The sequence below is a fragment of the Sander lucioperca genome, chromosome 11, assembly GCF_008315115.2.
Source record: "Sander lucioperca isolate FBNREF2018 chromosome 11, SLUC_FBN_1.2, whole genome shotgun sequence".
NCBI classification, from domain to species: domain Eukaryota; kingdom Metazoa; phylum Chordata; class Actinopteri; order Perciformes; family Percidae; genus Sander; species Sander lucioperca.
Window position 1 is genome coordinate 10,646,193 of NC_050183.1, and position 24,926 is coordinate 10,671,118.

At 42.9% G+C, this 24,926-nt stretch overlaps 2 protein-coding genes across 7 annotated transcripts in view; one reads left to right on the forward strand and one right to left on the reverse strand.

Moving 5' to 3' along the window:
* The first annotated feature begins 4,001 nt into the window (after positions 1-4,001).
* On the forward strand, positions 4,002-13,159 carry zbtb11 (zinc finger and BTB domain containing 11). Its single transcript, XM_031311761.2, has 10 exons — positions 4,002-4,522; positions 5,463-5,701; positions 6,143-6,374; positions 6,499-7,514; positions 8,006-8,326; positions 8,884-9,298; positions 10,762-10,879; positions 10,973-11,131; positions 11,666-11,841; positions 12,328-13,159. Exons 1-10 carry the CDS (start codon positions 4,210-4,212, stop codon positions 12,867-12,869), a joined length of 3,531 nt encoding a protein of 1,176 aa, XP_031167621.2. The 5' UTR covers positions 4,002-4,209; the 3' UTR covers positions 12,870-13,159.
* A 443-nt stretch (positions 13,160-13,602) lies between these two features.
* Positions 13,603-24,926, reverse strand: part of tp63 (tumor protein p63) — a 39,102-nt gene continuing 27,778 nt past the window's right edge. For 3 of the 6 annotated variants that reach the window (XM_031311774.1, XM_031311776.1, XM_031311777.2), the window contains 10 exons: positions 22,752-22,938; positions 22,524-22,639; positions 21,554-21,663; positions 21,312-21,448; positions 21,008-21,090; positions 20,777-20,901; positions 16,784-16,929; positions 16,276-16,420; positions 15,174-15,267; positions 13,603-15,075 (listed from right to left, as the gene is read on the reverse strand). In XM_031311774.1, the coding sequence (XP_031167634.1) occupies positions 14,779-15,075; positions 15,174-15,267; positions 16,276-16,420; positions 16,784-16,929; positions 20,777-20,901; positions 21,008-21,090; positions 21,312-21,448; positions 21,554-21,663; positions 22,524-22,639; positions 22,752-22,938 (1,440 nt within the window). In that variant the 3' untranslated portion in view covers positions 13,603-14,778. The remainder of the gene's footprint in view (positions 15,076-15,173; positions 15,268-16,275; positions 16,421-16,783; positions 16,930-20,776; positions 20,902-21,007; positions 21,091-21,311; positions 21,449-21,553; positions 21,664-22,523; positions 22,640-22,751; positions 22,939-24,926) is intronic. The other 3 variants (XM_031311775.1, XM_031311778.2, XM_031311779.2) reach the window with 2 other exon arrangements.

Here is a 24,926-nt window from a genome sequence, read left to right on the forward strand (position 1 = left end):
CAGCAAGAGATGTTGGCTTCAAAGACATGCCAACAGGTGGAAATGTGTCCGACACTGACACAATGTATATGAGTGCACCAGTGGTGGAATGTAACTAAGTACATTTACTCGAGTACTGTACTTAAGTACAAATTTGAGGTACTTGTACTTTACTTGAGTCTTTTAGCCTGACAAGCCAGACCCACATCAAGATGTTGGGTCTGGGAACTCACCATTGGCAGGGCTCAATCCGAGGGGCGGGATAAACGGTTGTCTTTCAAATTCCCTCTGCACTCATAGCCAATCAGAGCAATACTAGTTGATAGATTAAACTTTTGCCATATCCGGTCGGCAAAACTGTGAACACATCTTCCTTTTTTAAGAATGACTTCAGTGTTAACTCCAAGTCTTCCAGAGTCGTGGCCAAAGCCGATTCCAAAGACCGCTGTTTGCCAGCAGCAGCAGCCATCTTCTTTGTTTTCAAGTAGTAGGGAATTCACGCGGAACCGTCGCAACTCTGCTGTCATTATATTAAGCCCGCCCACTGACTCTAGTCTATACACGACGTGATTGGCCTGACCAGAATTTGGTTTTTCCAGCTCGGAAGCCAATGGAGAGTTGCTAGACGACCCTGGCTGCAAATGATATTTGCTGCCGCTAGGGTGCTTCTAGATTTCTAGGCTATGAGTCTTTTGTTTTCATGCCACTTTCTACTTCTACTCCGCTACATTTCAGAGAGAAATATTGTACTTTTTACTCCACTACATTCATCTGACAGCTTTAGTTACTAGTTACTTTACACATTAAGATTTTTGCACACAAAACACATGTAGTTTATAGAATATGATGTTTTATAATAAACTAAACTACCCAACAATATAACGACCTACAAGTCCAGCTGAGATGATCAGACCATTACACACTTAGTTGATTGACAGAACTGTTTTGATCGTTTCTATTTTCTAAAATGTGAGGCTTATTCTGCATTGAGTACTTTTACTTGTAATACTTTAAGTAAATTTTCCTGATGATACCTGACATACTTTTACTTAGGTAACAACAGGACTTTTACATGTTACAGAGTATTTTTACAGTGGGGTATTTGTACTTTTACTGAAGTAGAGGCTCTGAATACTTCTTCCACCACTGGAGTGCACTAGAGTAGCTATTTCCACATATTCCAGCTTTCAGACTATTTTGTTACCTGGGAATTTTGTTACCAGGAAAACAGGGATTCATTATTTCACCTCCAAAAGTCCTTGGCAGGGCAGCAGTAACAAATACATCACTTGAGCTGCAACTGTCATTTGCCCTTGGTGCAGTCAGTGTAACTCTGAATGCTGGAATGCAGTGGTGAGACACATTACTAATACTGACCAGTGTTTGATGTCAGGTTTGGTATGTGACACATGGATGAACAACACATTGTGTGTCGCTCCCTCCCCTCAGAAAAAACAAAGCAGTGGTATTGAAACTACTATGTGCGATGTACAGAGAGTTCTACCAGGGCTGTAGTGCCACACTAAGGCCTGTCAGTGCAATTCAATCAGGAGAGACTTCGTTGCAGATATGCAAGATTTATTTGTAAGTTACATATGCAAAATATGAATTGTACATAGTCTTTGGAGATTAGACTCCATCGTATAAATCGTATATATGTTTTAAAACATGGATGTCATGCTGTGATTGGCTTGTGAAATACATGGCCGATTCTGTTTGGTTTAACTGAAAAGTGACTCCCTCGAAAACAGCTGATCAGTTTAGGAGAGAAGTGATAAAGTTATGGAAGTCTCCCTGAAAGAATTTACGCTGAGCTACATTTCTGAGGATGCAAGAACAGAGGATTGAAATGCAGCGTTTCTTTCAGTTCATGTGGGACATCTGTGTGTGTGACTAAGAGATGGAAGAACTGGGGATGTTTCACACTCCACTCATTTTATTTTAAGAGATGGAAAAAAAAAAGAAACTTGAAACTGACAATGAAGGCTTCTGAGCTGTCTGAACAGCCTGTTCTCTTAAAGTGCATTAATGCTACCAAGTCAGACTTTCACTGGTTTCAGCTTTTCCGATTTTAAGACTCTGTTTTTCTCAAAGTGTAAACTACGATCTCATTTGGAAAAAAGTAACCTCTCTCTTTCATCTAATTTCTTACAAATCTCAGTCAGCTGGCCTGTTGGAGAGACTTTTATCTAAAGACAGGAGGTGATAAATGACACTCAGGAGGTTTGTCCCATAACTGAAGCTAATGTGGAATGTGTTGTGTACAGTAGACACAGATGTATGACTTATCTCCTGCATTGAGAAGGTTAGCTTATCAACACTTCTGTCAAGCTGATTATGTAAAACTCAAAGCCAAATATTAATGCTGAAGGAGTTATTTTATGTTTCTAAAAACATACCGTAAGGAGCTGGCGAGAGTTTAACTGGAAAAATAGTATAAGGTCATATTCCGTGAGGACATTTCTTTGGACTTTAAGACTCTGTATCTTGGAAATATACCTCAAAGTTGGCTGAAAGGGAATAAACACTTGATAAATGCAATGCTGGTGGCCAGTAAAAAGGCTATTACCAGAAAATGGCTACTACCAGAATGTCCAACAATTACTTCATGGAGAGATATTATAACAGAAATCTACAGAATGGAACGGATTATAGCTCATGTTAACCGAAAAATGGAAACATTTCTTGAACACTGGCAGGAGTGGTACAACTATGTCTCAGATGAATGGCCTGACTATATTTCTTCATTATATTGAAAGTGATTTCTCCCTGTTTTATTTATAGTTTTGTTATTATGGTGTTATTTTTGTTGATTCATTTGTATATCTGTTTGTTTATCTCATCTCTTAACCTCTATACTTGAATAAGCAAAAGAATAAGTATATGGTTTGTCATAGAATCTGAAAAATTGAAATATGTGTACGTGAGATTCTGAACACAAAAAATTAAAACACACAGCAAGGGAAAATGTGGTCTTTGGCATAGCCCACAGGCCTATAATGTAAGTAATCTGCTTTCATATTGACTAATATCACACAAAAAATACTTTCATACAGGAAATTAATCAAAACCTCATCTGACTTTACTCACAAGAGTAATGCCAATCAAGTAATGCCAAATTTATTTAACAATGCACATTTTAAAACAGCAAATGTTTATGTAGACTGAAAAGTCAATTGAAAAAATGGTCTGTAGAGAAGATTTTAAATGCCAACAGTGAGGGAAAACCTGACAGTGAGAGGTAAACTGTTCACAGCTGGGGCAAGATCATCCTCGGATTTGAACTTGGACAGTGAAAAGGAGAGTCTGAGTAAAGGTTTTGGGGATCCAAGTGATATCTATATAAGCTTCTGCATTACAACTTTCAACTAAAGTGAACCTACCGTTGACTCAAAGGACCCACACAAGAGCTCAGTGCTGGCCATCTCGCTCTGCTTGGCTCCAAACTGACTCTGCATAGAATCATACTGAATATTTTTGATGCTTTATCTAAGCTTTGGGTATTTGTTTTTTAAATCTAAGGTTTATAGAGAAGTCCTGGGTGAAGCACATTTATATCAAAAAGTTGTCCCACACTTTCTTATATGTGTACATTGTTGGTAGGAGGCTTAAGCCTTTGAAAGACTCAATCTTAACTGGAATCAGTCTGGTCAGATAAACATGTACAGTTAGTATGAGTGCAAGCATACACTGTTAAAGCACAATAAAGGACACTAGTTATCACAGCTTGGGACTGAAATGAAACAATGTTTTAACCAAGGCAACAGGCACCACAAAGTATGTCATTTCCTTAGTTCTTAATTACTATAAACATAAGAAACATAGCTATTAGAAATAAGGAGGAAAACCTAGCAATGATACTTAAATGAACATATAAATGAAAAAATAAAACTGTGATGATGAGACTGATGTCTTTCTCTGGTGTTATAAGTTTGCACATCGCTCCCTCTTGTGGTGGATAATGTCCACGACGTGCTTCCACCATTGCTGACGCAAGTTCCGGTTGTGCAGCAGCCATTTTGTCTGTTCGGGCAAGTCTACCCTGACGGTTACGAACTGCAGTTCCACCTTTAGGAAAACAATTTGAAATGTTGTTGTGGAATCTCTATTTCACGTTATCTACTATCTGAGCGCCGTATAAAATTTATATCACACATTTACAAGCCGAAGAGGGCCCTCCTCTTCAGATAAATCCACAATTGAGCGTGGAAAGCGCGGGTCAGCTGAGCCATGTCGTCCGAGGAAAGCTACTTGGCCATCATACGCTATCTGACTGATGAACGGGAGCCATATGCGCCGGGGACGCCTGGCAACACCAAGAGAAAAATACGCAAAGCGGCTACCTGCTACGTTGTGCGAAACGGGACTTTGTTTTATCAGCGTCGACTGAAGGGCCAGAATGACTTCACAGAGCTGGAGGTGGTGCTGCAGGACGGCCGGAGGAAGGAACTTATCAACGAGGCGCACATCATCATGGAAGGAGGGGAGCACCTCAACCAGCAGCTTACCTGGGAGACCATCTCTCAGAAGTACTGGTGGAGAGGTAAGATACCTAAGTGCAGATAGAATCACTGTGAGGGGATTAAATCAGCCGCACAACCGGTGTAAACATGAGCTTGTTCAAAGAGAAATACGCCACCCGTCACATCCATACACAGAGTTAACCTCTGTTTCCATCTAGTGGTTAGTTAAAGTGCTATGCTTTTCGTTACTCTATTCTTTTACCTTTATTTGTATTCCAGCAGCAGTGGCAGCAAAAACGGCCCTGTCCTGTTAGTAGTGTCCTGAGGAGTGTCCCGGCACTCCCAGACACTGTCCTTTGACTCCCATGACTGTCCCGGGACAGACAGTCAGACACTGTCCTGTACACTGTCCTGTGATTATCATGGGAGTCACAGGACAATGTCTGACTGTCCCGGGACAGTCATGGGAGTCAAAGGACAGTCCTCAGGACACTACTAACAGGACAGGACAGTTTTTGCTGCCACTGCTTCTCCAGTATTGAGAATGAATATAAAGACCAAGAAACGGACGGGAAGTTGCTAAATACTATTGAATTTCTTAACTAGCTAACTAACTAACCCAGTAACTATCTGATTGTACGTGTTTGCACCACTCAGACTTTTTTTAACAGTACTCATTTCTACACTATTTCTGTCACGAAGCAAAAATAAATACAAAACAATCTACTTAGGGCAATATTATATTTAAGCAAACATGTTAAAACATTAGTTCCAGTGCCTCATATGTCAATATTTTTTCACATTTTCTTAGTCTCCTATAATGGTAAATTGAATATGCTTTCCTTGGTGTTTATCAGAAAAAACAAACAATATAAAGATGTCACCTTGCTTCCTGGGCAATTGTGATGAGCACATAATTGTCATATAATGGATAATGAGAATAGTTGATAGTTTTGATTGGAGGAGTTTAAAATGATGGTGTTGTGTAACTGTGAGGGACGTGTCCTCTGTGGCCCTCAGGTATCCTGAAACATGTCAAAGACCACATCAGAGAGTGTGCTCAGTGTCAGAGCAGGCGCAGTGCTGATGACGGCTCCGGGCCTCGACTGTTCTCCCGGCCAGGGAAACGCAGGGCGGCTGCCAGCGCCAATGGTGACGAGGATGAGGAAGGGGAGGAAGAAGAGGGAGATGATAGTTTGGTCTTCACTGACTCATCTTTTCAACTGAGATCCAAGTTGGCCAAGCACGAACTGGTCTTTGTATGTTTCACAGTTTTTTTTTGTTTCAGTCCTGATAAATACAAATGTGCAATAGTGCTGCACGATATGAGGAAAATATGCGATAATGTTTTTGAATGTTGTGATAATGATATTACTTGCGATATACAACAAGATATTAAAGTGTTCTCAGTTCTGCTTCTTTCAGTATTCTGCTAAAATGCAACAAATTGCATGTTGAATTTAAAACAAATGAAGGGCAATCATTTCCAAAAAAGAATGACAATGACAGTTACATTATAAAATGCATTTTTCTACTGATATTTTCTTTCAACTAACACAAAAAATCTCTGAGTGCCTTTCGCAATGTGTTTATTGCGTCAGTTGATATTGATGTATTGTGCAGCCCAAATGTTTGCCCTATAATTTAGTCCTATGTTAATGGAGATTTTTATTGGTGTGTATTGTGTGTGCTATTTCCAGGTGGACAGCAAGGGGGAGGTGAATCAGTTCCTGCCCAAACACAGCCAAACAATGTTGGACAAACTCAACCAGCAGCGCATCAGCAATCAATTCTGTGACATCACCCTGCTGATCGAAGGAGAGGAGTACCGTGCACACAAAGCTGTCCTGGCAGCATGCAGTGAATACTTCAACGAGCTCTTTTTTGAGAAGGGCGCTGCCTCCACACATGAAGCTGTGGTTGACCTCTCCGGTGAGATTTTAATTGTGTTGTTTTCTGATCAGAAAACTTTATCATAGTTGCTCAGTTTTAACATTCATACTTCTCTCTCTCTCTCTCTCTCTCTCTCTCTCTCTCTCTCTCTCTCTCTCTCCAGGTTTCACCAAAGCCAGCTTCCTCCCGCTGCTGGATTTTGCGTACACTTCCACACTAACGTTCAATTTCTGCGTCATGGCAGATATTGCCAACCTAGCTCGGCATTTGCTGATGACCGAGGTGCTGCAGATATGCGAGTCTGTGCATAAGCAGGTGGAGGAACAGAAGCTGACGGTGTATCAAAGAGGAGACGTGCACACTGTGGTGTCGAGCCAACCGGCTGCTCCGGAGGACTTTAAGGGAGAATCTGGTGCCTACGTGGTCACCATAGAGAGCGACGGCAGGGCGGTGGTCACCCAGAGTGGCGTCGCCGTGACAGGCGAGCCCTTAGCTTTTGTTGCACCCACTGAGGAGGCCTACATCCAGCAGCCGATGACAGTCATCGCTGAAGCCATAGAGGGAGACACAGTGCATCATGGGGAGGCTGGACAAAATGAAACCGTGACTCTGATCACTCACAGTGGACAGGCTGAGCCAGGAGAAACCGTTACTCTCATCTCCCGCAGCGCAGAAGGAATGGAGGGGGAGACCATGACTGTGGTCACCCACAGTGGACAGGCGGGAGCCAGCGACTCTCTCGCTGTGGTGTCAGCCTGCCTGGCGATGGAGCAGCCACAGGCTGCGGAAGCGGGAGCCTTTGTTATAAACGTGGACCCAGGCAAAGTGAGCCCGTCAGAGGTCGTCGAACTGGCATCCGCAGCCGCCGCCTCTGAAGCAGTGGCGTCGCCTCAGGAGACGGGAGAATCAGCACCCACACCCCAGAAACGTAAGCGAGGGCGTCCAGCCAAGGTGAAGAAGGACGTGGAGGTAGATGAGTTTGTGCCCCTGGACGAGGAGGATCCCTCTGCTGATGAAAGCCACGGAGACAAGCAAGAGATGATGTCAGATGACCCTAACAGAAGACGACTCAGGCAGCGCTCTATTGCCGAGGGCGGTTATGCACGTTTACATATGGGGCTGGAGGATGAAGAGGAGGGGAAGAAGGGTACAACCCCTCCGCGTGCTGCCACCCCTAAGGTACACCTTTATTATTTCTTTAATGTTTATTTGTATAGGGACAAGTATGTAGCATAAACCTATGACACACAACACAGCATTTATAGTCTAAGCTAATTTGCAATGCCCATCCCTAGACGGGCCTTTAAAATACATAAAACTCAACAATAAATACATAAAAGACAAGAACAAAACACAAACTCAAAAATACATACATTTAGATGCAGAACTCATCAAGAAAATACAGACAGAAAAAGACACAGACTAAAAGCACCATAAAACAGGAAACCAGATCATTCATGACTACATGGCTGCTGCCTCTTCAGAAACAGTTTGAGTTTAAAATGATCCCAGTCAGGATCCAGTTTGAGTTCAGTAGGTAAGGAATTGCACATTTTGATTCTCTGAAAAGAAAAAACAGTTAGTCCGAATGAAGATTTACGTAAGGGCATCTTATTGTTTGTTTTTTTCTATCACGTTCTCTTAATAGTGAATAGTTAATGTGTTTTTAGGTGGCTCCGAGGCCAGGTAAGAGGGGGAGACCACCAAAGCAGCCAGTGGAGACTCCAGGCGAAGGACAGTCTGTGTCTGAGTCGGGGGCTGACCCAGAGGCCAGCACAGCGGAGAGCCTGGCGACAGGAGAGCTCGGCACAGACAAGGCTGGGCCGAAGGTTGCAGAGCCTGAGGCCGAAACTCAGCAGGAACTAACCCCGGCAGGGAGCACCGTCGACGGAGAGCACACATGCTCCGAGTGTGGCATGTCCTTCCAACGACGCTACGCTCTCATTATGCACACATTAAAACACGAGAAATCTCGTGGATACAAGTGCAGTGTAAGTTTTAGTGTTCCATCAATCATGTAACGTTTAGTTACATTTTTCTTTTTGTGTGTGGCATTTTATGCCTTTATTAGAGAGATTACAGTAGAGAGATGACACAAATTTAGGGGAGAGAGGGATAGGAAATGAGTTTCAACAAAGGTTGCTGGCTGGATTGAAACCTGGAACATTGAGTTAACCCCTAGGCCACCAGGGAACCCATCTCTCTTTGATTTTTATGATTTATTGATTTCATTGATAAGTCTTTCCAAGGTCTTTTTGTTTGTCCAAAACCCAGAAACACAGAAGGTAGCAAATTGTCACATTTTTGAAGCTGGAAACGGCAAATGTTTAGCATTTTCCCCTCCTAAATGACCACTATCACAACACTGCAACTAATAGATTAACGACTAATCCTTTTAGCACTTATTTTGTCTTTTAATCGTCTTTCTTTGTTTGTTTTTACTGCTTATTTCTTACATTTTCACTCCACAGGTACCACATAGAGTTTTGCAAGTATGTGTTTAATCTAGGTAATGGTATATAGTAAAAATGTGTCTGTGTCCGTGTAGCTGTGTAGTAAGGAGTTCCAGTACGCCGCCTCACTCCGCGCCCACCTGGCCCGACACAAGCAGCAGAGCAGCCAGCGAGCGCCCATCACCAAACCCCCAGTAGAACAGAGCTCTGAGGGCAAGGTGGAAAGCGACTTGGAAGAGAAGAACTTGTCGCCACACACCAAAAGAGAGTTTGTGTGCGACATCTGCGGGAAGACTTTGCCGAAGCTCTACTCTCTGCGGATCCACATGCTGAATCACACAGGCGTGCGGCCTCACACATGCAAAGTCTGCGGCAAGACGTTCGCCCACAAACACAGCCTGAAGATGCATAGAGCGCTGCACGACGTCACCAAACAGTTCCAGTGTACATACTGTAAGAAGATGTTTGTGAGCAAGCGGAGCATGGAGGAGCACACCAGCATCCATACAGGTCAGTGCAGACTGTGCTCGAGGTCCAGTTCACCCTAATTACAAAACAAATGTTTTTTGTATTAGCCATTAGGGTTGTCACGATTTCTATTTTAAATTGAAAAGAGGTTTTGAATTTCACTATAGAAATCAAGAGCAGGATTGGCGATTCCCCCGGTATTTTTCTCTCTCCACACCCGCCTTTTTGCGCACGTCCAAAGAAAAAAAAAAACAGACACAGCGTAGCTTACCGGCTGGTTGCATGCATCAAGACAGTAACGCTAGCTGCAGCTGCACGTTTCAAGACACCATGGCCACTGTCGGAGTAAGAGATGACGGAAAAACAACAGAACTGGAAAATCCTCCTGCTTCCCTGAAGTCACCAGTGTGGCAACTATTTGCCTTCCCTGTGAGTGAGTTATGGAAACAGACAACGAAGGTAAAGCATGTGGGCTCTAACGAGACTCCATGGCGCATTCATGTGCACCTTTTTAAACAAATGATGCATTCCATTGCACCTCGTAAACTCTGAGAAACTTAAATTGTTGTTGCAAAGTACCCCTCTGCGAATCGAAAGTCAAATTGAATCGTGGATTTGGAGAATCGTGACACCCCTAATAGCCATGCAGCATGTTGTTTTAGTTTGTTTGTTTTGAGATAAAATTATTTCAATTAAGAAGTCCAGCTGCCAACAACATGACATCAGAGCAGCGCTGTAGTGTGACAGAAATAAAGAGAGACCAATTCATTTAACATGTTGCTGAACAAAGTGGTCCGATGGGGGCAGTCAAGTCGACGTGTCGGTCACAGAGATGGCCGAGTGAATATTACACAGCAGGTGATGTTCCACTGTCGGGTACACAGTGTTCCCGTGGACAGTAAAGACCCCGAGGCAGCTTTCAGACTGAGAACTGAACGGTAGACGTTACCAGGCCAAAATATGCCAATAAGTTAAAAATATACAGTATATATTGTTAAACGTCTAAGTAAATTGTCATGATTATGATGATGTGATAAACAGAATATTTATTTAGCACATTTAAACCACATTTATTCAGATTAAGGTATTATGATTAAGTCAAACAGGCAGACTGTCAGTGAAACCAGAACACTGGTGAATGGTTTAGGTCTCTGAAACCGCTCGTACGTATTTAAGAACTAATACAAGCGCTTCTTGCATGAGCACAGTGTTTTTGGAAAGAGGTGTTGCTGCTGAATTTTTTTATTTAAAAAACAAACAAAATTCATATGCCTCCATTGTATTCACACAGGAAGTAGAAATGTGAGAGACGGATATCTTTTAAACTTACTTTCTAACTTTAAATACGGATAAGCTAAAAACTTTCTGCATGGCAGGACAAACACTAAAGCGTGAGGAACTATTCATTGTAAGTTGGGGAAACTGACCCTTTTCTCTGATAAGACTGTAAAGCCAACCAGATATTTGTCTTTTTTCCACCATAAACCATTAAATACTTTTAACAGGTGAATCAAAGTACCTATGCAACACATGTGGAGCAACTTTCCATCGGGCCTCAGCTTTGAGCAAACACCTGAAGAAGCACCTGCCCAAACCCGACGTCCGTCCATTTGCTTGTGCTCAGTGAGTAACTGTTCATGACACACGATTCACGTTCCATGGGGTAAGGCATTCATTGAGACAATATTTAAATGCACTTACTAATTTCACCTGCAGCTGTGATAAGAGGTTCTATGAATCTAAAGATCTCCAGCAGCACATGAACAAGCACATGGGCCTGAAGCCGTTCCAGTGCCAGGTGTGCGGGAAATGCTACAGCTGGAAGAAGGACTGGTACTCCCACGTCAAGTCCCACAGTGTGGCCGAGCCGTTTAAGTAAGTGGACAGTTGGTGCTCTAACAAAATATCTTCACAATTAGATTTTAGATAAATAATCACCAATAATGTGGTTATAGATATGTGGATATAATATATGTGGCCAAGTGGTTAAAGGCAAATAATAGAACAGCTAAAACAGTCTGGTAGGTTCAGAAGATTACGTCACTTTACAGTAATGCAGCCTTATTGCACACTTAGGCCATATTGCATGGTACAACTTTGTCAGTTCACACCGAAATTCATTTTGCGTTTGCCAAGCAGCTCCGCTCAAAAGAAGAAATAAAAATACACACAGAGCTAGACAACAATTACACATTTAGTACAAAAGATGATATCTAGTCTGATATAACGATATCGATATAATATTGATGTATTACACTGCCCTAAGTCTAACAGAACTGATGTTAGGGCTGAACTATATTTTCCTCATATCGTGCAGCTCTAACTGATGTACACCTTGTGCTCTTGTTAACATGATAGCCAGGACATCAGAGTTTGGGTGTTGGAATCATGTTTGATGTGTGTCCTCAGGTGTAATGTGTGCGGGAAGGAGTTCTTTGAGAAGGCTCTGTTCAGGAGGCACGTGACCAAAGCCACTCACGGGAAGAAAGGCCGAGTAAAGCAGAACCTGGAGAGGGAGTGTGAGCAGTGTGGAAGGAAGTTCACTCAGCTTCGAGAGTACAGACGCCACGTCAACAACCACCAGGGTAGGCGTGCATTCACACACACGGCGGCAAAAACACAGGTCTTTACATTCATTTTGAATAGGGTTAGTGCATTTAGGCTGTGGCGCTGTTTTTGGCCCTTTCTGACTTTTTTCGACATGATATACTATGCCTTTCTGACTTGTTTCGACATACTATGCTATGACATTTTATTGACATGACTTTTTATGACTTTTTGTTTTTACTACATACTATACTATGAAATTGTGAAATATAAAGTATACTTGTGCTACAGTGAACATAACAGGACTTCACAGAAATGGGCCATTTAATGACACTCCCACTGCTGCACAACCCCTCGCTTTAGTTGGTCTGAACGTGCCCTAAGGCTCCGAACATGACAGGAACAGTCTAAATCCTGGAGCGGTCCTGTGTTAGCATGTGTGGATGCTCATTTATATGTTTAGTTTTTGACAGTGCTTTTGAAGTTTTTCTTTTCTCTCTCTATATCTCTCTCTCTCCTTTTAGGAGTGAAGCCATTTGAGTGTCTGACTTGTGGCGTTGCCTGGGCTGACGCCCGTTCTCTCAAGCGTCATGTCCGCACACACACAGGAGAGCGGCCGTATGTGTGCCCCATGTGCCAGGAGGCCCACATAGACGCACGCACTCTACGCAAACACATGGCCAAGTATCATGGGGACAACCTCCCCGGGAAGATCATGCTGGAGAAGGACACCCTCCAGTTCCACAACCAGGGCACCCAGGTTGAGCACGCCGTCAGCATCCTGGCGTCGGAGCTGCCTCCTGAGCTCCGGCCAGCCCAGCAGCCGCCATCCGAGGAGATCGAGACGGTGCTGATCACAGAGGAGACGGTGGAGGCTGTGGAGGCGGTGCAGGCCGCTCAGGCTGCGGGCGACGGCTCCTTGGCGACGCTCTCGGATCAGGGCATCATGCAGGTCGTGAACTACGTCCTGGCACAGCAGGCCCTCACAGACACCAAGCTCGAGGAAGCACCCGAAGTGATTCAGACCATGGAGGTGGAGGTTGCTCACTTGGCTGAGGTCGAGTAACTTTGTGCCACACACCAGGATTCCCACACAGATGGATCACATTGTTTCTCACAGTCTGTATAAAATGTAACAGAATGTACAAAGGTGACTATTTTTCTGTGAATGTAAATACCATAAGTGAACCATGAGTTGAGTGTTTGCTGTCTGTTCAGCCCACAAATGTGTGTCGGATGAGTTGTGTGTTCATGTCTATGTTCTATGTAAATAGCTACATACACAGTTACTAGATGAATTGATGAGTTACAAGTCTATGACATTTGGCACTCAGGAGAAATAAAGGTAGAAATGAAATGTGATTCATGTCATTGTGTATCAACCTTACAGCTTTTGTTGCTGACAGAGAAAAGCTGTGAGACTTTGCAGCAGCAAACTTCATGGCTGTGGGTTCTTTACTCCCTCTAGTGTCAGCTTAAAGGAAGAGCAAATACAAATGTCTACATTTCACTGTCATTGTCACAGTTACGTGCTGTTGGGTGTATAGGAACATTGCTTTCCCCTCAAAAGTGCTTTAGAAGTATTGGCAGCTTCTTGAAATCAGCACAAAGTTAGTTTAGATGACTTTAATATGGAATGTAATATTGGAATTTGATATTTTGAGTTCCTAAATGTGACCCTTGGAATCAAAATGTAATCTTTTATGTGTAATTTCACACTTCAATGTCAATAGTTTTTGTAACTGCAAAAAAGAAATCATTCAATGAAGCCACACTTCAAATAATTTAACAAGAGAGTATTACAGCAAGTATGGTTATTTATTTCCGATTTATATCAAAATACCCTTGGTATATTGCAACATATTTACAACACGATGTACAAAAATATGAAAATGCAGACCGTTTCTGCTTTCTAGTAATGCTGACTACTTGAGACAAAGTTACACATTGGGCTAGTGTAGTACGCACATACTGTATGCACTTCTTTGAATTAATACAAACATTGTTCTTAATGGTAAGGCTACCAGGCAATATTCACATCTGTATACTTTGTTCCATGATGAAAATCATGCATTTTCTTTAGGGAGACTTTCAAAAAAGAACTATACAAATTTATATACATTTATATCAGGTTTTGGCCAGTTAACAAATGAAATAAACCTTTTACCAAAACATGGTTCAGGGATTTAAAAACATACTAGCCATCCACTGCAAGAGGAAACACCTGCTCTTTGATGCAATCACAACCATGTTTGCACAGCAGTAAAACAAGAACAAACACAAAAGGACATCAGTCATAGTATTTTACTATTAGGCCTCTATATGGCTACATCAAATGAATGACCATCTGTCACTTAAACACATACTTCACAAACTGACACAAAAAGGTGATGCATTGGTCTCACAATAGACATAAAAAAAGCAAAATATAGAAGTTACAGCAGAAAAACAAATTGCCCATCAATTGACATAATACTTCTGACAGGAAATGTGTGAAATGTATACAATCAATGCTGACTTCTGCCACAAATGAAAATTAGTGTACTTGACTAATTTGCACAACCATAATGGTGAAAACTTAAAAGTCTATTAAAAAATTATTAAAATACACTTTTGCTATGGCCCATAGCAGAAATAGAAGCCCTAATAAGCCCTCTAATGCCAGTTTCCAGTCATGCTTTAACATGGGAATGAATCATGAACATTTAAAAACTCAAAGCATACTTGAAATCCTCAGCATTTCTTAAGTGCTCTCAAGAAATTAGAAAATAATAAAATGCACCTTTGCTCAACACCGTGTATTTCTCCTCGGCGATAACGAGAACCAGAACAATACAGAAAATAAGTGCACTCCCATTTGAATATGAATTTTGTTTTCAGCAGTATTTGCATTAATACCAGGTTTTCAAAAGAAATGTTCCAACAGTGGGCGTGAAATGAGAAATGGGAACATTGAGAGCGAGACGGAGGCTGTCTTACTCTCCCTCCTCCTTGATGCGCTGCTGTTTGTTGCGGCGAGAATCCAGGTCGAAGGAGAAGTCAGACCACTCGTCGCGTGGCGGGAAGGAGATGGTCTGGCGCAGGGTGAAGCGCACGGCGTCGATGACGCGCTCGCCTCGGGCCTCGGAGGAGCCCATGCTGACGGTGGAGGCCCCGCTGGTGGTGCGCACAATGTGGGGAGGTGGGGAAAAATCCATGGCCTGTCGGTGCTCCATGATGCCCTTCCAGATGATGTGCTGGAACTCAACAGGGATCTTCATCCTGGACAGGTCCTAATGGTCATTACACAGGGGAGCGTTAGTATTCGCAGGCGGAGCCACTCTTCTCTCTAACCCATCAAATGACTCGTGTTGGATAGGCAAGGGCTCACCTCCATGTTATAGTTCTCAATCTGGTAGATGTTGGTTAGGCCCTGTGCTGTGAAGTAGTCCAAGCAGCCTGCGCAGCCCAACCGTATAAGGAAGCTGTGGGAGGAAGGGACGAGAGGAGCTTTAACAGGTGGAACAATCTAACTGTTGCTCACTGTTTAAAGGTTCTCTGGGTAATGGCACGTAGCAACAAATTCTACTTTGCAAGAGCTGCTTCATTACTGGTTTTATCAAAGTTTCAGACTCAAGTTATGTTGGAAAGTTTACCAAAAGAATAGACAAATAAAATCTTTTTTTCTTCAAATTTTTTCTTTAAAATGGGTGCTGGCAGCAACCTCATTCTAAATTAATACATGTATTCAAAGTATATAATAGAGGCAAATCATTGAAGTACAATTCCAGGCCTGCATGGTTGCTATCATTGAAGATACAGTACAGGTCAAAAGTTTGGACACACTTTCCCATTCGGGAAAGTGTGTCCAAACCTTTGACTGGTACTGTATGTGCAGTAGCCTATAATGTGATGTTTGTTAGTGCTATTCTGTGCCTGATGAAGATCTGATTGATGGAAATGTTGCACAGCAACAGCAAATACAAAAACACGGTGAAAGCATAAAATTGCAAATTCTACTTTTTTTTCTAAATTTTCAGGATATTTTCAAGCCATTAATATGCCATTCAAATAATGCTCCTGTTTGGTCCAGCAGACAAGACCGCTGAACAGAGATTTCTTGGATGTACGTACAGTACTCTCTCTCTCTCTCTCTCCCCAACATTTGAAGGTAAAATTCACACTAATTTCCCAGGTCGAGGCAAAAGGAGATGGGGCCTCTGCACTCCGGGCTCTTTGACTCTGGAACACCTTCTCAGAGGCAGGCTAGCCCTTTAAGTCTCTTAAAAAGACATTGTTTTTTAATTTTCTTCTGTGCTTTACTGCAATCATTCTTTTAGTTAGAGTAAATTGCACTTTATTCTAATCTTACTCATATTTTACTGCACTACACTAGGTCTTGGTGAAACTGTGGCTCACTATGTATGTTGTTTGTTGTGATGATGCATTTCTAAGTGAACTGTAGATGTATCCACTGTGGTATGACGAGGTACCTGGAGATGCTGCTGTCCATTGGGTATGGAGGAGGGGGAGTACAGTGGGAGGAAGGCACCATGGGTAGCTGTGGCTGCAGTGCGTGTGTGGGGCTCAGTGAACTCATGTCGTTCATGGGGATGTGAGTGCCCATCATGGGAGTCACTGCAGAGACAAAAAGGAGCTACTGTGAGCTTTCTTTTACTGCTCTGGGATTTAGAGATTACGTAACGTCAAATGAAACACATGGGGGGAATGGAGGGGGGGGGACATGCAGAGGTTACTCTCAACATGACACATAATGCATCATAACAGGTCCTGCGGGAGAGTCTCACAGGGATCACATTCTTTTTGAGGAGGAAGCTTTCTGTCAGGTGGGGAGTGGGGGCTGAGAGGTGTTCAGGTCCCCTCCTGCCTGCCCGGACATGCAGTCTTTATAAGTTTACAATAAGCCCAGGGGGGACGGGGTGACTAGTGGGGGGACATAGCCTGAGATAGACAGGAAGAGAAACAAAGGGGCACACTTACTGTCAGTCAGGCCTCCAGCCATGCTGGATGGGGTGAGTGTGTTACGCTGCTGGGGGTTGATGAGCTGGCTGACGGAGGGCAGCTTGTTGACTTTTCCGTGAGTTGGGGAGCAGGAGCCGTAGGAGGGCTGAGACTGCATCGACGCCCTGGGGCGGGAGAGAGGAGGCGACATGCCGTTACAATCATCGCTCAGCAGCACTCACACGGGATGACAAAGGCCTGCGCAGTTTGCTCTTTATATTTATTCTAAGTAAACATAACTGTAACTGATAGTGCATTCCATTTGTTATTAGGAAGTTGGAATTTTTGATTTCTTAGTCGGAAAAACGCTCCCAACTGAAGTCGGATTTCCGAGTTGGGAAGTCAGAAAACCTTGCAAATGGCTCAATAGCGCCCCCTATAAAGTGTCAAAGAAGTAGCCCCTGCAGTGCGTTTCACCTAGATGTATCAAATTTGGTATGCATCATGTCCAGATCTACAAAAAAGCCTCTTGCAGCCATACCCTAAACCCAACCGGAAGGCCGCCATTTTGAATTGAACATTTTTGGGACATTTTGGACCATTCACAGGCGTTGTAATTTAACAAACTCCTCCTACAGATTTAACCCGATTGACGTCAAAATTGGTCAGTACAATCTAAAGAACCTGGCAAGCTATTGCAGTTATGTCCAATGGTGTGGGCGTGGCATGGCATTGAATATTCTTGTTTCGCCATGAAACATAGCACTACCCCAAACTCAAAATCCAACATGGCTGCTCCACTGTAGTAATACACAGTTTATTAGCACTACTGTCCAACACTAAATCAGTTGTACACAAAGTCCTGTCCAACTTCTATCTGTGGACATGTTACGCTGTTTGTATGCACAAAATACAGCGTAATGCGCTGTTATCAACTGGTATTGCTAACAATGGCTAACCTGGCTAGAGCACTTTGTAAACGGAACGCAGTCAACTCGGGTGTGACATCATTCCCAGCTCCGGCTTCCGAGGTGAATGGAACGCACTATGATAATAGCATTTTAGTAAATTACTAACTTCCTTTAATTTCTGGGCCCCTAGAGAATGTTTCCTCCTCATACTGACCACATATTTCAATCATGAAATAGCAGAGCAGTAAAAGAACAGGACAGAGTTCAAGCAACAACAAAAACAGCTATTTATTATGTTCTGACAGACAAAGTGCAATAGCCACATAAAATAACAAAACAATCTGTTTCAAACAGAATGGTCACAGATGCAAATGTTCACATCTGCTCTGTACATCACAGAGTGCACATCAAACAAACGCGCAAACTGTCCGGCAGTGACTTTATAAAACATGACCAGCATTAGCAAAAAGTTCTTTCAAGAATAAAGTCTCTTCCCCCCCACCCAAAACCCAACGAGATAGATTTTGTGAGTCCAGCTCTCATGATGATGCAAGGTCAAAAACACATTTACTTAAATAAGCTCAAGTAAGATAAAGAAACTGACGTTTAAGCTTGGTTCCTGTCCAACTTCAGCCTTCATAAAAGGCTGAATGGGACGAACGTTTCACAGACTCTAAGCAACAGATACATGACACATGCCATAAAACTAAACAGGGACGACCTGAACAAAGTGAGGGTGTCATCATAATAGGCAACCTTACAAAATGTACTTTTTATGGACAAAAAGAACGCATGCAAATCAGTCTACAAATTGTAATCTATGGATTTCAGATTGATAGAGAGCCAGTAGGCCAGAGTGGATAAACAAAGGCTTTGCAAGGCCAGCATGTAGGGCTAAGGCCTACATTTCACACTGACAATGTCCAACTCATAATGGCTGAATAAAATAACAAAGATATTCCATGATTTTGCAGCAAATCTTAAAAAACAGAAAGTTCCAGTGTCACATCCTCAGTGCAGAATCCCAGAAGGCAGAAAGGGAGGAGATCAGAAAAAAAGTTGATGAAAAGGAGACAGAGAGGAGGTCCGTGTGACTCGGAGGAGGAGGGAGGAGGAATGTGGGTCAGAGTTTCAGGAGGAGCTGCAGCGCCACCTCTGCTCTCCTGCCGGTTCCATGAGCTGGCTACCAAGACGGGCTTTAATCAGACTGCAGGGAGGAACCAGAAAAAGAGAGAGAGAGCAGAAATAAGTGCTCACTGACAGAGGAGGAGAGAGGAGTGACCCCAGAGAGGCCCAGAGCTTCAGAAAAGTAGCTCAACAAATGGCAGGGTTTCCCCCAGTGTATTCCCCCAGCCTGGTGGCCCATTGGGCCTAAGTTGCCCCCCACTAGGCCTAAGCCACTGGTGAAACATTTTTAAATGTACTTTTAAGACGTTTTTTAAACCACACTTAAAGTTGGGCGGCTCAGTTGGAACTTTAGACATTGTTATATTTTCAAATCTCCAGTAAGCTTTTAGGGCCCTATGAAATCTCTTATAGCTTTTTTAAATTCTCAATTTGGCGATTCCGTCCATGATTCTGTTGAAACTATTTGGCTCTACGTTAATGCTGCCATCAGTCTGTGACTGGCCACAGGCGGGCCCTCATCAAAAAAGACACTTGCCACTAGGCCTAACAACTTTTCTGGGGGAAACCCTGAACGGTTTTGAAAAAAAAAAAAAAAAAAAAACAGTGATAAAGAAAGATACACACACAGAACTACGCAAAGTTTATGTGACAGAGAGCTGTAACTTAACACATCAATGTCCTGCACTAATGAGTCTGTCCAGAAGATGGCACTCTAAGAACACAGATCACAGCATGTCAGTACCGTTATGTGCAGCAATATTTGGCGTTAACACAGTGGAGGAATAAAAAGGCCTGGCACAATTGTCGTTGATAGAACCTTTTATTTCAAAGGCTGTGAGGGAAACATTGCAGGAGTTGTAAATGACAGAAATGAGTACCAAGCTATGTTGGCCATGAGGATTGTAAGAATATACAAAAAAAACTAAGAAAAACATGCATGATAACCACACAAAGAAGGGCAAATATACCAAATCTTTTTTAATATTCAGGCTTTAAAAAATCTTGAATTTAGAATCTAAACTTATCAACAAACCCACTAAAACCTGAAATGTAGGATTTAGTTAAATGTCTGTTTGTTAAATGATTGTTAATAGGCTTTACCAACATGACAGCAACCGGTAGGCAGCAACAAACAAAAGTGAAGTAAAAACCGGCAGACGCAAGCATTATCTCACAGTGAGGCTGTTTGCCAGTCTCTTAATGGGAAACTATAACGTAAGCAATAATTATCACCATCGGGCTGTCAAACTATCATTTACACCCATCTCCTCTTTTCCATAGCTTATAGTGAAATGGGCGTGGATGAGGAAAAGTGTGTGTGAACATGTGCGTCTGAGACAGTTTTAATTATGCTCAGAGTGAACAGATGAGGCTGAGGCACGGTTTTTGTTGGGTGCTGTTGTGCAAACCCTGGCAGAGCACCCAAAGGCGTTACTGCCAATCGTTGGAAGCTTCTCCTTAACAAAGCATAGCCAGGTACATTTGTCACGATTCGTCAGCTTTGGCTCACATCCCATGAGAGCGCAGAAGAGAAAACAAAAGCAGCTCTACTTGATGCAAGGCTCACCCTCGAAGTTGCCAGCATTGAGCAAAAAACTCTAGGTCCATTCTTAGCTGAGAAACACTGAACAACACCCATTTTAGAGCAATTATTATCTGCGATGCTTCAGTGGCAGCAATAAGTAGAATCCAGAAATCTCATGCATAACCTTTATCAGTGCAATCCACTTTTCCAGCAACGAGTCAGTCAGGTTTAGTCAGTTAAATCACTGCAGTCTATTTAAAACAAAAAACAATTTCATCCAAAACAAATCTTCTGTGCAAGCAAACGAGCAGTTCAGTGACAGTAGATAAAGAGAGCATAACTAAAAAAAACAGCACAAGTAAAACAGGAATTCGAGGGTAAACCTTGCAAGTAATGCAGATATGTTTTTCATAATGCGCCTAAGAACAAATGAGCAAGACTTTATAATGAATCTGAACAAGTACTCACTGTTTCTGAAGGAGATTCTGCTGCTGCTGCCTGTACGACTCTATAGTGTGCTGTGGCAGAAACTGCATGAGTTCCAGAGACTCTTTGATTTTTACCAAAATCTCATAAATTTCACGGCCTTTGATCTGTAAGAAAAAAAAAGAAAAGAAAGGCGGTGGTCAGTAAGCAGCTTGGACACACTCAGAACAATGTTTCAAAGCAATTCCCTGAAACAGTAAAAGTAACACTTACAGGCAAACAAAAAACCTCCTCATCTGTAGATCTTCTCTTCTTGATGGTGGACATCTGTATGCCATGGGAAACCTGGCGGAAGGCTGCAAAGAGGAGGGTAAAGTGTTAAGTATCTTTAAATAGTGAGCCTAAGTCAGAGCAGGAGGGGAAACAAGAGAGAGAGGAAAGAGTTAGAATGTGGAGAGTTTGGCAGCAGTCACGTGTGGAGTGTTAGCGAGTGCGGCGGTTAGGGGTCCTCGAGACTGGCAGCATGTCAGATCAGACCAAAGCATGACAAACCACCACCAGCCCCGGCCCTACTTACGGCGCTTCGTACCGTCATTGCTCTTTGTGCCGTCCGTTACATGCTGCTTGCGGATGCTGTCCTCGTCCGCCTTCCGGTCTCGGCCCGGGCAGGCGCAGATCCTGGCCTCGAAGCACCGGCGGCCTAATACCTGACCACTGGGAGAAGACGGGGGGGGACACACAGCACGTAAGACACAATCCACCGCTTAACTGGAGGCATGACAGGCAATCACAGCGGACGAGGATAATTGTGTCTCTTACTCTCTGGTTTCCAGAGTGACAATGATGAGAATTGGGCGTCTGTTCATTCCGCCCACGCAGCTCGAGTTGCACATGAAGTTGTACAAAATTGTGGTGAATTCTGTCCCCACCTGAGAAAGGAGAACGACACTGATGGTGAGTGACATCACTGGGTGAAATGAAAAATGGGAAAAACAAAAACAAAGAACTGGTTTTTAGACAGGATATTGAAGATTGCATTTACATGCACAGCCATGTCCTGCCTCCTGTAAAACCTGCGTTTAAAAGCAGGCAGCCACAAATAAGAATTCTCTCCATCCACTTCAATAATTTTGAAACAAGGCTGCTGTATTTTTGTTTTGTAAGCGATGCAGAAAGCTCTACTAGTTTTTATCTCAGGTTACAGCAGAAAGACGCCTAAATATGTACATTTAAGTGTATGTAAATGCAGTGTTACAATTTTGGTCTTGTATCACATATATTTAATATATCAAAAGACATATGATTTTAACCAAAGACCGCGCAATTCCTTTATTTTCCCCAGCCAGATTTTGCTGATGCAATTCACAAAAAACATAGAAGTAAAATGGTTTTAGAGTGGTCTTTAAAGTCAATTACAACGGCACAATATTTAGCCTACCTTAATAACTAAAGTAATGACTTCAACATTATTTAAACATCCCAGTTACTGGAGAGTTTAAAAACAGATTAATCACCCTGATCCTTCCTGATAGCTGTCAAAGTGTTTTAATTACATATCATAACTTTCCATGTGACCTGTTACCCCCACATGCAGACAAACAGGACTATTTCCTTCTGAGGCCTGTATAGAGATGAAGTAGTGTTCCTACTGAGGGGCTTCAGGGGGCTGAGAGGCTGGACATGACAAGTCTGTCACTGCTGTCACAATCTGTCAGAGTCAGGCGGAGGTGGTGAGGCGTCGCTGACGGGGCATTCAGCTAGCCTCGCTCGGCGATGATAGACCGCTCACCTGGGGAGGTTCGTAAGGAACTAATACGCTCTGTCTTCCAGTGATGGAGTCCTCCACATACTGGGCATGATTGTTTCCCTCCACACGGATCAGGTGGCTCGGAGGAGCTATCTGACCTGGAAGCAGAACACACAAGTTGTGTCATTAAATGTCGACAGCAAACACTATTTACTAAAGTGAAACGTGCAAAGATTTGTTTAAAACATAAATAAATCAAACAGAACTGACCGTCGTTGAACTCGCGGCTAAGCTCGTGGTTCGGGCAGCGCTTCACCACCTCGGTTACATGTTCGGCTTTCTTGTAAACAGGCATGGCTCTGATAACAGCGCCCTGGGGTGGGTTGGTCAGGACTTTGATCTGAATGGGACATGTCTTGGCAATTTGGCAGTATAACTTCTTCAGGTCTGTCGAGTACTGGAAAAGAGAAATCACAAGACAAAAGAGAAAAAGATTACATAAAGCATTGCAAAACAATAATTTAAATTAAAGATACCAAAGTTGTTCAGAAAAGTTCATGAGCAAATTGTTTAGAAGCTTCCAAAAATGGCACAGATCAACACCTGTTGCCTGGACTGTGCACTTCTGGTTTCCCTGAAGCAAAAAGGGTTAAAGACAAGACTGTGATTATGACCTACTTAAATAAACTCACACAAGAGTTTTGGTGCTACGAGTGTGTATTGGGCAACCTCAAGGATGTCTCACGGAGAGCCTCTGGGACTTCCGTGGAGAGCCATAAAATGGACCCCTCCAGCAGCAATTAAACTAGGCCTGGCTTTCATCTTCAAGGGAGGAGTATTCTGCTAAAGCATCTGATGGCCACTCATCACACAGAACAGGGCTTCTGAAGACGCTGGCAAACTAACACTACACAAAGTAGAGTGCAGTTTTCCTTGTGCGGTTGAAAATGACTCAGTTTTACTTTTGAGTACAGGAATGAAGTAGTATTACAGGAGTTACAGAAGATCCATGTATGACTGGTGCCAAAATGTGATGGTCTCTTACACAAACTGGCTCACATTCAAGGTTTGTAAGCCAGGAGTCATGAAGAATGGATGCACGTTGATCCCTGGCACTGTTAGGATTGATAACCAGTAAGCCATCAGAAAGACTGAATTGTTACTAATAGGCAGAACCCAACTGTGTAAACAAACCATTCAAATCAGTGCTGTGTAAGCAGAGCCTTAATTCCTCTGTGTGCAAGAGACATCGGGTGGGGGTGGTGGGGAATTTTTTTCATTTCTGAGTGAACATTGTGAAAGCCGCTTGGGGCTGTGTTCGAAAAACAATGCAACATAAAATTCCACCTCCATTAAGTTTGGTTCCAAAGAAAAGGAGCTCATCCCAGTACCTGTCTATGCTGACTTTAAATATTACACAAGCTTGGCAGGGACATTTTCTACTCTGCTCCCCAGGCACAACCTTTCCTTTCATCAGGACAAACTCAAAACACTGTCTTCTCATCTCTCTTTCCCAGATTCTTGCTCGCAAGCAAGCAAACACATTACTGCTGTGCATTTCAACCAGAGACCGGATCCACTAATAAAAGGCAAGTTAAGAATAACCCAAATTCTCCGCTATGCTCCTTTCCTCAAGTGACCTCATTATAAACTGTACATGCACAGGACAAATTGACACAACACTACATTACGCTGCGAATATTCACTGCTGGAAAGTTAAGGTAATATTAAATATTAAAGCAGACAGTAAGGTAAAATAAAAATCAGTCGCAAGTGTTTGCCATTTGTGCATAAATACATCTAGCTAACATGATGTACTGACGATGAGCACAATGAAAGCTCTAGGACATGTATGTCAACACAATGACTGAAGTGATTCTTCCTTAAAATCAAAGCAGCTTTAAAAAAAAAAAAAAAAAAAGAAAGAAAGAGAGAGAAAAGCCTAAGATGAATGGTTCCAGTTGCCCCCTCGCTCCTAACCTGATACTCCCCGTACGCCTCTGTCAATCAGCTAAATGAGGTGGAGAAGCCAAGCAGAGGGACGGGGAAAGAGCAAAAGAGAAAGAGTGAGCAGGAGATCATGAGGCAAAGAGAACGAGAGATGTGCTGGGTAAAGGGTCACTACGTAGTGTTTGGAATAATTACAGGGTGCTGGATTTGTGTACCTGAAGGCGAAAACAACAGAACTCAAAGCAATAAGATCTAATCAGAGATGTTAGAGGCAGAAAAGCGAAGTTTGTTTAGATCATATCCTACTGTCACACACACACACACACACACACACACACACACACACACACACACACACACACACACACACACACACACACACACACACACACACACACACACACACACACACACACACACACACACACACACACACACACACACACACACACCAATCCCAGCCCTGAAGGTACAAACTTTGAGCACACAGCTATG